Source organism: Amia ocellicauda, chromosome 4, assembly GCF_036373705.1.
Source record: "Amia ocellicauda isolate fAmiCal2 chromosome 4, fAmiCal2.hap1, whole genome shotgun sequence".
Lineage (NCBI taxonomy): Eukaryota > Metazoa > Chordata > Actinopteri > Amiiformes > Amiidae > Amia > Amia ocellicauda.
Window position 1 is genome coordinate 1,942,587 of NC_089853.1, and position 11,858 is coordinate 1,954,444.

The following is an 11,858-nucleotide window of genomic DNA, read 5'->3' on the forward strand; positions in this document are numbered from 1 at the left end:
TCTGGAGTTGTGTTGCCGAGGCCCCCTAGTGGTGCACCTCGGGGAAGGCTCCCTTATCAGCTTGCTGCCTCCTCCCTTGCGACGGTTTTGTTATACAGTAACCCCTCCCCCTTGGGCAGTGCTTCCGACTTGAAAGATAATGATAGGTTGCATATGCAACCCCGGTTATCTGAAAAAGGAAGCACTGCCCAAGGGTTGCAAGGTCGCGTGGGAGTCCTGGCTCCCGGCAAAAGAGGACGAACCTGCGCTGACATCACGTTTTATAGAACAGGAAGTGGGAAGGGACCTGTTCTGAGAGACGAGCGCAGGGGCCAATGGCAGCTTTGATAGAGTGACGTATCGATCAGGTTCCTACGGAAGTGCGCAGGAACCCCTCGCCCTTGGGCAGTGCTTCCTTTTTCAGATATCCGGGGTTGCACACGCAACCTATTGTTACACTGCAGATAGAGACCATGACTGGAATTATATATTTTTTTTAAATAATTACATTAATATTAAATATGCTTAAAGGTGAAATATTCCAAAGATACATTACCAAGACATCCTCACTTTACACAAACCCATGGTAATAAATGCACAGAGATTACACTATGATATAAGAAAATTAGCCCAACAGAACAAGTGGAAAATAAGTTTTCAAATAAGGATTAATTCGTTTACAGAAAACAGGAGGAAATCAACTAAATTAAGGTACCATTCTTAAAGGGTGTCGGTATAAGAACACCTACTTTATCCCACAAGCAGCTGATTTATAAGATGTTTAGAACTGATAAAACCGGTTGTCAGAATTTACAAAAACTGTAAGTGGTATCAAATTACACAGAGCTGTGAAGCAATAAACATAAGAAAAAACAGGAAGTATCTTATTTTAATGTTAACACAAACTAATCAAATAACCTCAGGCCAAGAATAGTCGTAGCACAGAACCTCAAGGAAACATGATATTCAAGGGCTCTTTGCAATGTATTGTTTTCCAAGTATTTCCCAAATAGTTTTATTGTGAATAACAGTACATTAGCTCCCAGGTTGGGTTTGCAATATAAAACAAAGGAGAAAACAGGAAACAATAATAACAGCTCTCAAAGGACAACACTGTTCTTATCTTAGTAAACACAGTCAGTATGGCTTTCATTAAACTATCAGAAACAGATATTATGTATAACAGATATGTTAATTTGAAACCAATGATTATACAGGCACCTCAATTTTTGTATTATTATGTCAAGAATAGATTTGTTTTTAAAGTAAAACAATGTGATGTACCATTTTGGTTTTCGTCTCTAGGTACTCCAGCAGCTAAGACAGTCATCAGTGGGTCAGAAGTCTTTTGATGGCAGGGTTGCATACTTAATCTTGGTCGCCTTATTCCTGTAGATCAGCACTCCACACACCAGGGCGACGGCCACCAGGAATGTTCCTGCGATGAACACGACGTTCAGGTTCAGATTCACACTGGAAACTGTGACAAAAAGGAAAAATGTGATATTGAATTTGAGTTTTCATACAGGGAACTTTTATATTCAATACTACCAATGAGAATGTATTGTTTTCTGTAGCAAAAGCTTAGATAACCCATGATGGAGTGTCTAACTGTAACCTGTGCCTTGAGCTGTCTATGATTAAGGATGTGCATAAGCCACAACCCAGCAATACTTCATTTTAATTTTAATTCATAATTGGTTTGATTTTAATTGAAAACCACAATTAAGCGTTTGTTTCAACATTAATCAGATGTATAATGTAGACTATCCAAATTATCCAAAATTACCTGCACTGCCCGAGCTCCTGGCTAGACGCAGAGGTCCTTGAGATATGAAGTGTCTCCCGGTCTCTGCAGACACTTGTCTCCTGTGACGGTGATGCCCTGCAGTGACACCAGTGCTGCAGCCCTGGGCACACCTTGTGAAGGGATTGCCAGCTTGGCATAAGATGACTGTACAGCTGATGTACACCTTTAAACAGACAAGGGTCCAGTTAAACACCATTGAATCTGAGGATATGAGCAAATCAGATTTCCAAGCTTTACTGACTGAATGATTACTGTGGGGTTGATAAGCAAGCAGTTTTAAGTTATTATTATACAGTGATTCCTTTGACTTTACCTCTGAAAACTGGCCAATGAAGGCGAAAGCTTCCATTCCAAATCTGTACTGTGTCTGGCTGCTTGGATAGACCACGACCGTGTCATCCTCAACACACCTAGAAAAGAACATCATATGTCATTTACAAAATATCATGTCAATTCATACCAACACTATTCACTGACACTGACAACAACACTTGTTTTAAACCAAGCTTGTGAAGCTTGTGATAATAAAATAATCACTCTCGATGATCAAATCATGTGTCTCCAATTTACAAAATGTGGAATAGTGTTGGAATCTAAACAAGTTCGATTTGATCCGATTTTACGTGCGTTGAAAATGATACCAATGAAAAACGACAGGACAACGGACAACTCTTTGGATGACAGACTACAAATGACGTATTGGATCCAGTGTGCCATGGCCTTTACATCTGTATTTGTTTGCAGTCTTAGGGTCAGTAAATATAAAATGTCATGTTCTTACAATTGTACACTTCTTCATAGTTCCTGTAAAATGTGTGCCTTTAGTTACCCATTTCTAATGATGTCATAGAACAAAGGGTCACTGGGGTCATCGTGTGGGGTTGCTCTGCAGGACTCTACAAACAGCTGGGTGTTGGGAATAGAAGATGTTGCCTCAATGTCTATGTAGAGCATGTCTCGTAGTTCCACTGTCACTGGGTAGGCGCTGGGGTCAATCATTCTGGTGTACCGATCAGTGCTGAAGAACTCAAACTGATAGGTGAACTTGCCGAAGCCAGACTCAGTGAACACATAGGGGAGTCTGTGTGCCACGAATTCGAGAGACACATTGCCCTTCTTGGGGTAGGAGCAGGAGAATCCAATCTCCACTAGATGCTTCCTGGTTATGACTTCTTGCCCAGGGTGATCAAATGACATGATTTCATTCATGAAGATAAGATCATTTTCAGTTTCCTACAAGAATAAAAAGCTAATATTATATGACTCAGCAGAATTGTGAATCTAATTCAGTTATCATGATTTCTGAAATGGACAACATAAAATCATACAGCATTCTTCATAACATGTTATTTATTTTTGATTTTGTCCTGAACGAAAAATGGGAAATGGTCATCACCTCAAGCTTTGTCCCACAGGAGTTCAGTGACACAGTTGCAATGACATGAGTTGCGTTGGATGTCATAGTACATGATGGATCATTGAGACGTAGGTGACTTTCTTCAATTCCACTAACTGATGACTTGTTCACAGACACAGTCATAGTTTTCTCAGTGCAAACAATATGAGCATCTGTTATTCATAAAGAAAAGAGTTAAGAGGTTTTTTTTTGTTTCAGCTTTCATATTGCGTATTGATTTTCAATACCTTATATTGAAATGCGATAGTTACAAATATTTCAAAGCAACAGTATCAGAATTCATTCTTATCATGACCGTTCCACTGCCTTAACACATCTTCGGTGAAATTCAACATTTTATTAAATTAAACTGAAACTTGTTAACATACAAAAAGGTAAATCAAAAGACAGCCTCAGCACATCAAAAGCTTTGTGTGTACTTACCAACTGGGATGATTCTTGCAACAATTACAATGACACACCTCAATTCAGATTGATATCTGAAACACCAAGTTCAGAAAGAAAACGTTAAAATCAATATATATTTTTTAATATTAGAAATACATATATTTATATATCATTTCATACTCACCCTTCTCTGGTTTCTGCTACAAAGCAAATTGGAATATGGTCACCATGATCATTTTGAGTTGGTTTCCACCGTATGGTTGCTTCCCCAGTTTCACTCTTAGAAGTGTAAGTAAATGTCTTTGTGATGTTCAGAGGCCCACTGATCTTTATGTCATAAATCCTTTTGTAAGAGAAAATCACAAAGCAGAAAGGTAACACATTTGCTGCAATGACAGTATATTGTTTTATCTTCAACTTTAATAAGGAATGCAAAAACAATGTACTTCCTGTTTAACCCAAAGGATGATATAGATAATGTCTTACACTGAGGAATTGGCTTTAGCTTTGACTTTGAATTCCAACTCATTATCAACAGAAGCACTTAGAAGTTCACCATGGCGTGGAGTTGGAGGCAAGAGCAAAGGCAAATATTCTCCATCAATACAGGAGGGCACTGAAGAATCAACTGAAATTAATTTAAAACACAGCAGGTTAATACAGAAAATGAATTTAGCCCACAAGGAAAAAAAACAAAACATAACACATTTCTGTGTAACGGAAAAAAACTGGACAAGTTGATTAAAATGTGTAATACATGTTTAAAACTAACAGTAAATTAAAATCAAATATTATTTTAGAACATAAGTTACAAATTGACCTTCTATGAAAGGAAATGTGAAATACAGATCTGACCTTGAATGACAAACTGCACAGGAATTTTGCTCAGTGGAGTTGATGGAGCAGTGCTGGTAAATGTAGTGCTAAAGGTTGTGTGAGGTGTGGTGGTGGTTGTTTTAGATGTAGTCACTGTGTAAGGTGTGGTGGTTGTTTTAGATGTGGTTGTTGTGTAAGGTGTGGTGGTGGTTGTTTGAGGTGTGGTGGTTGTGTAAGTTGTAATGGTATTTGGGGCATCTGTGGTGGTGGTGGTTTCGGCTGCTGTGGTAAAGGTGGTTGGGACATCTGTGGTGGTGGTTAGCACTTCTGTGGTGGTGGTGGTTGGCATTTCTGTGGTGGTGGTGGTTGGGTCTTCTGTGGTGGTGGTGGTGGTTGGGTCTTCTGTGGTGGTGATGTTAGCTGCTGCTTGACGTGCTCTTCCTAACACTAATGGTGACCTCACAGAAGTTGTATGGTCTCCATAAATAAGCATAATGCTCTTCCTTGGAAAATCTTCCATTACCATCTCAAAGATGTATGCTGCTCGTGCTGAATGTGTGTATGTTAAAGTGCAGGTGTTCTAGAGCAGAGAAATGAAGCAGGGAAATGCAGTGGTTAGTATATAGAGTAAATCAGAAATATCCTTCAGTGGAAAAGGTCATATGGATTCCCAATGTAGTCATGCTTAACTTTAGCAGTTCATGCTGGTGCTGTGAAAAGCTTCCCTCATCTATGTATATATATATATATATATATATATATATATATATATATATATATATATATATATATACACCGATCAGCCATAACATTATGACCACCTGCCTAATATTGTGAAGGTCCCCCTTTTGCCGCCAAAACAGCCCTGACCCGTCGAGGCATGGACTCCACTAGACCTCTGAAGGTGTGCTGTGGTATCTGGCACCAAGACGTTAGCAGCAGATCCTTTAAGTCCTGTAAGTTGCGAGGTGGGGCCTCCATGGATCGGACTTGTTTGTCCAGCACATCCCACAGATGCTCGATTGGATTGAGATCTGGGGAATATGGAGGCCAAGTCAACACCTTGAACTCGTTGTTGTGTTCCTCAAACCATTCCTGAACCATTTTTGCTTTGTGGCAGGGCGCATCATCCTGCTGAAAGAGGCCAATGCCATCAGGGAATACAGTTTCCATGAAACGGTGTACATGGTCTGCATAATGCTTAGGTAGGTGATACGTGTTAAAGTAACATCCACATGAATGGCAGGACCCAAGGTTTCCCAGCAGAACATTGCCCAAAGCATCACACTGCCTCCACCAGCTTGCCTTCTTCCCATAGTGCATCCTGGTGCCATGTGTTCTCCCGGTAAGCGACGCACACGCACCCGGCCATCCATGTGATGTAAAAGAAAACGTGATTCATCAGACCAGGCCACCTTCTTCCATTGCTCCGTGGTCCAGTTCTGATGCTCACGTGCCCATTGTAGGCGCTTTCGGCAGTGGACAGGGGTCAGCATGGGCACCCTGACTGGTCTGCGGCTACGCAGCCCCATACGCATCAAACTGCGATGCACTGTGTGTTCTGACACCTTTCTATCAGAACCAGCATTCACTTTTTCAGCAATGTGAGCTACAGTAGCTCGTCTGTTGGATTGGACCTCACGGGCCAGCCTTCACTCCCCACGTGCATCAGTGAGCCTTGGCCGCCCTTGACCCTGTCGCCGGTTCACCAATTTTCCTTCCTTGGTCCACTTTTGATAGGTACTGACCTCTGCAGACCGGGAACACCCCACAAGAGCTGCAGTTTTGGAGATGCTCTGACCCAGTCGTCTAGCCATCACAATTTGGCCCTTGTCAAAGTCGCTCAGATCCTTACGCTTGCCCATTTTTCCTGCTTCTAACACATCAACTTTGAGGACAAAATGTGCACTTGCTGCCTAATATATCCCACCCACTGACAGGTGCCATGATAACGAGATTATCAGTGTTATTCACTTCACCTGTCAGTGGTCATAATGTTATGGCTGATCGGTGTATAAAAGCCTCTCAAGCTGTATATATATACACATATACATATATTGTATACTGACTTATTAATATAATGTGTGTGTGTGTGTGTGTGTGTGTGTGTGTGTGTGTGTGTGTGTGTGTGCGTGTGTGTGTGATATTTGCTGTATATTATTTTACAGGATTTTAATTACAGATTTAGGAAGAGAGCGTGGGTACACGAAAATAAAAAAGTCCCCTGACTCACAGTAAATGCCTGCCATGACTATCTGTGGTTTCATTCATAACCTATCATTGCAATTCTTGATTAACTGACATGTCTTTTAGATTCTTACCTCATCCAACTGGAAACCTGCGTGTTGTCCACAGGAAGAGCATTCTAAATTTACTTTCAGCCCATATCTGCATCTCACATGATCCCCATCTGCATCATGAGCCACAAAGATGTACCTTCTTTGACAGTTCTGAGGAACACTTGGAAAATCATATATTTAATAATAAAATAACTCATAACAAGTCATGATATAGGTGTACGATATATAAGTTATAGAGGATGACAATGCTAGTGAAAGCTATGAAGAGAGGTCATCATTAGACAAAAAATAAATCATGAATCATCAACTTCTAAATGGAATTTTGATTTTGGTTAATAAATAATTTGTAAACAATACTTCTATAAAATAGTATTCTCTAACACAAAAAGGAAATTGGGTGACAGTACCATTATAAGTGAAACTGCTGCTAAAAGTTTCAATATTTACACAGGTATGTACTTAAAGTAACACTAGCTTACCGCATTACAGGTGGCATTGTTGTAACAGGAGATCTGTTAGGTTCACTGGTATCTGATCTTTTTCCAAGATCCACGTCAGTCAAAAGCTGCCAAGAGGGATCGCCAACTGAACTGGAGACCCAGCAGCAGCTTGATTCTCTATAGCAGAGTTATAACAAGTATGGAAAGGTGAGAAATTCATATAATGAAATTATATGTTTTATATTTGTACATTAATTGTACTCTTCAGTTCTTCTAGACCTGACAGACTGACTTACCGTAGTTGAAATGGTTTGTCACTTGGCATGTTTCTGATCATGAATCCCTCTGCCTGACACCAACTCACTCCTAAAGGATCGTTGTCTATTTTTCCATACTGAAAATTAGCAATGTTGCCACAGTTCCCAGAATAGCACTGCCATTGAAACTCCTGATGGCAGCCAGTTCTGAAGGACTCCTTGTATCGAAAGTCCACCTGGAAATTAAAGTAATCTACTTTTATCATCTTTCAGTCCAACAAAATGATCTGCAATCCTATTGCTCATCAGTTCAATCAGTTTTCAAATTGTGATCATTACAGTTTCATGCAGTACATGAAACAAGAAGACTTGTTTGAGAATGTTCTTTCCCACTCAGTAATCCTCTCCAGCTAACCCAGATTTTGGTTGATGTATTTCCATGACTTTTTAGTCTTAGAATTCCTTTATTCTAATATGGTTAATCTAAATGTATCACAATTTAAATATCACATAATTATTCTTCAGAATGGATCCATGGGTATGAAAAAAAAAAGTTCTACTCTGTAAGAAACTAGGTTTGTTAGCTATGGGAGTTTTAGGACTATGGTGATGCTAGGGGTCCCGGACTTGGAAATTTGGCTAAAGCAGATGCTAAACAAAAGAGATGAAAGAAGACGTTTTACAGAAATGTTTTAACAATGTCTCAGTTTCATGCACTATTTTTTTTTTCTAAGATTCCAATGAATTTTTGCTGTTGCAATTAGTGTATATGTATGATGTATGGCTTTCTTCCAGTTCTTCCAGCATTTAACTTGATTACTGTAAGCATTACCACTGTCACCTGTAGTCTTGGAATATTCAGAACTAAAAGACCATACTGTTATGTTCCTATCCATGTTAAAATGTGTTCTCCGAATTGTGAATTACTTTACACTTAATTATTTCTAGCCAATTAAATGCACTTGTGCAATACAGTGTACATATTTTTGTCATGGATGGAAATGTCTGCAAATTGTTACACGGCTGTGCCTCACTTGAGATCTAAGTGTGGATAATAAACAAGTAACTGTATATTAATTAAAATGTAAAAAATAACAATAGGTATAATCACAAATAATTTGCCATAGGGACATAGGGAACAAAAATAAAATTACCCTGAAAGATCCATCTGGGTTTCTTCCTTTGGGTCTGAAGGTCATGATCCCACCTTGCAAGTGGGAGGCGAATGATTTGGAGCCCAGGCTCAGACAGAGAAGCAGCAGTGCAATCACAGGCATTGTGGCTGGATCTCAGTGCTCACAAAATTTAGTGAAATCACAAGAAATGATCGGTTTTATACAGTCATTATTGGATAACAAAATATCATTGACTGTAAAACTAACCACAAAAATGTATTGGTATGAGGAAAGTATTATTATAACTGGCCTGTTCCAATACACCTGGCTAATTTAGTAAACAGTCTATGAAGAAGGAAGTATTTTGAAACAAAATCCAAAATAAAATTCTCATTGCAGCCTAAAGGTCACAATGCCCACCACAATTTAAACTACACATACATCATTCATTTTAATGTATACAAAGCATACACATGCATTTCAGCAACATATTTATATTGCAGTGACATTAATACATTATTGGTAAATGGTTTATAAAGCAGTTAGAAACCAATAATTCCATTGATAAATGATCAATAAACCTTTACAAGATATGATTTATCATTTATAATATTAATGATAAATTAGCAATTAGGAAATGGTGAGAAACTCTGAAAGGTATTGACACTACGTAGATCTCATTATGTTTCACCTGACATTCCAGAGTGTTTAAACCCATTTTGACTCGCATACCAGGAAGCATCTCCTGACCCACTCAATGTGCAAACAGTGCGTTGAGTTGTACGACTTTCCCATTTATCTGACAGATCAAACCATCTTCAGTGAGACATTCCAAACTTTAAAATGAATGCACTGTTAACACCTTAGCCATATGTGCTGTTTGAAAAGATAAAAACTGAATGAAGTTGAATTTGAAAGGACCACAGGAGAGCCTCTTCTCACACTGCGCTATAGCCAAGGTCAAACGTTACATTCATGGGTGAGCATGATTTTTATTTATCCTAATAATCATGGGACTGGCAGTTCTGATAATTTTATCTGTAATGCTATAATTAGATACAAACTGAAATATCAGCTCCCCTAGTAATAATGAACCAAAATATGCCAATCAACAGAAAATTACAAATTAATTGGTTGGGTTACTGGTTAATCTGTATTTAAACAAAGCTCAAGTATGAGACCAAAATGCGAGTTATAAATTAACGGATGGAGGAAAACATCTAAAATAACTTTTTGACCTGGGCGAGCATGTACCTTGCTAATATATCACTGAAACCATAAATAAATTATTCCTTAATATTGAGTTGATTATTTGATAAAGGAATCAAACTCTTCAGTCTGATATATTGGGTTGTTGAGCCTTTTAACATATGTATACATGTATAAATTAACAGATGCATGTGTGAAGTGAAAAAGTACTTATTCTGGACATCTTAAACAAATATAACTTGCTTTGTGATCTATTAAATAGTCTGTAACAACTTGAGGTTTCTTGTTGAATGTAACTGGTGCAGCTTTTAAAATATTTTCCAAACCATACACATTTAAAAGGTGGGAAATGACATTGCCTTTACTATACTGAGCAATTCATTCTTAATTCCCATCATCTGTTCTATCTTGCTTGGATTAATGTCAAATTAAGTTCATTCTAGGCAGGATGTGTACAACACATTTCACATTTTCACGATTAAATGATACCAAACCAACAGCATGAAACATGAGATACAATTACTCAATTCATCATTATCACCTGACCCACCAAGACTGTATGTGGATCAACAACTTCATACAGAAAAATATTTAAGGCATGCCTTACAGATGCATTTTTTCTATTAACTTGCAAAAGAATATGAAAATCTAGAAGGACTTTGACACAGGATATTCATTTCCTAGGGTTATGCAAATCCATAATACAAAGAACAAAAACATCATCCTCCTTATCAAAAAGCTTTGGTAATTTAAGATGCAACAGAAAGCACGTCAGCACTGACAAAACCTGTTCCCAAAGCATTAGTGTGGACTGGGGAATCTGAACAACTACGAATTACATTTAAACTTTTGTCATATGGATCAAGTTGTATTAGAGTCCTAAACACAAAGCAACTTATAGGCAACAATGCACTAAAATGGGAGTTAGGGCTCCCTTGCAATCTTCTACACTGCCATGGGTTTCAGTTTCAAACCCTTGAGCTTATCAAGGTTATCCTGAATGGTTAAAGACCCCTCCTCTTGGTTGAAAATGATGTCACAGCCATGAACATAGAAATTGAAGCATTTCTTTCAAAATAGAGTTTTACCTGTCTAATATATCTGTAGCTTTATGCAAGGTAGAGATGTTCCATTCTGGTGGTTTATATGGAGGCCAGAAGAGGAGGATGTGTCATTAATACAGCCCAGAGCACAGCGGGTATTCAGACATGAAATAACACAGCTGATGAATACCTGAAACCATAAGTGTCTACGTTAGAGAGCACATTGATGCATGCATTTAGATTAAGCTGTTAAACAAAACAACTTCTCGCCTTACTAAACCCATGTGTAAACTGCAACCATCAACAGGTTGACCATTTTCTGTGCCTGGGAATGTCTTATACACTTTGAAGCGATTTAACCTTCTAACCTTCATGTTGATTATATATGGTCTCAACAAGGACACCTAACTGAACACTGATAATTGGATGAACATACTCACATTGTACTGCAGTGGATTTTAAACTATTCTTTTCAGATGCAAATGCCAAGGAGTTGTGTCTACATTAAGAAAAAATTAACTGTAGCAGATAAGGATGAAGATATTTTAAGTACTTGTGAATATTGCTGTGACAGTGTAGGGGGTGTCCACACTGTCTGGGCTCTAAGGAGCGGTTTAAGAGACACGATACATGGGGATGTGGGGAAATAAGACTGTTTATTCACAGTGCTCAGTGTGCAAGTGTGCAAAACAAAACAAAAACAAAACAAAACCTAACTCCTCTGGAGCCTAGCTAAACACATAAACGGGTCCCTCTCTATAATCTAAACATAAACACAAGCACACACAGCAACCAAGTTCAATCTGTAATGTAAAGTCATGGTCAATGTTCAAAGCACAGTTCATTATTCAGAAATCCGTCTTCTCGCTCTTCCTCTCACACACATACTCACTCCAAAGCTCTCCCCTACCTCCACATTACACACATAGGAAGTGGATTCAGTTTTATGGAGGAGGGGAGACAGAGGGAACAGCAGGTCAGGTGTAGGCCACCTACAGAACATAAATGAAACGATTTCAAATATTTAATCATTTCTAAGTAGGTCTGACTGGCATTTCAAGATGAGAAAACCCCATATTCAATCT

At 38.6% G+C, this 11,858-nt stretch overlaps 1 protein-coding gene across 1 annotated transcript; it reads right to left on the bottom strand.

The window, feature by feature from the left end:
- Positions 1–711: 711 nt before the first annotated feature.
- On the bottom strand, positions 712–8,683 carry LOC136748934 (ZP domain-containing protein-like). The gene is made up of 7 exons (XM_066702943.1): positions 8,561–8,683; positions 3,778–3,793; positions 3,186–3,358; positions 2,619–3,022; positions 2,103–2,199; positions 1,769–1,952; positions 712–1,459 (listed from the first exon to the last, which is right to left on the bottom strand). Exons 1-7 carry the CDS (start codon positions 8,681–8,683, stop codon positions 1,317–1,319), a joined length of 1,140 nt encoding a protein of 379 aa, XP_066559040.1. The 3' UTR covers positions 712–1,316.
- Between the last annotated feature and the right edge of the window lie 3,175 nt (positions 8,684–11,858).

What these genes read in the sequence shown, in the direction of transcription:
- LOC136748934 (XM_066702943.1), bottom strand. Translation starts at nt 8,683, where the DNA reads ATGCCTGTGATTGCACTGCTGCTTCTCTGTCTGAGCCTGGGCTCCAAA. An exon ending in CCTGTGGGACAAAGCTTGAG is followed by an intron (nt 3,023 to 3,185) that starts GTGATGACCATT and finishes TTATTCTTGTAG; the next exon opens with GAAACTGAAAATGATCTTAT. An exon ending in TATGACATCATTAGAAATGG is followed by an intron (nt 2,200 to 2,618) that starts GTAACTAAAGGC and finishes GTTCTTTTCTAG; the next exon opens with GTGTGTTGAGGATGACACGG.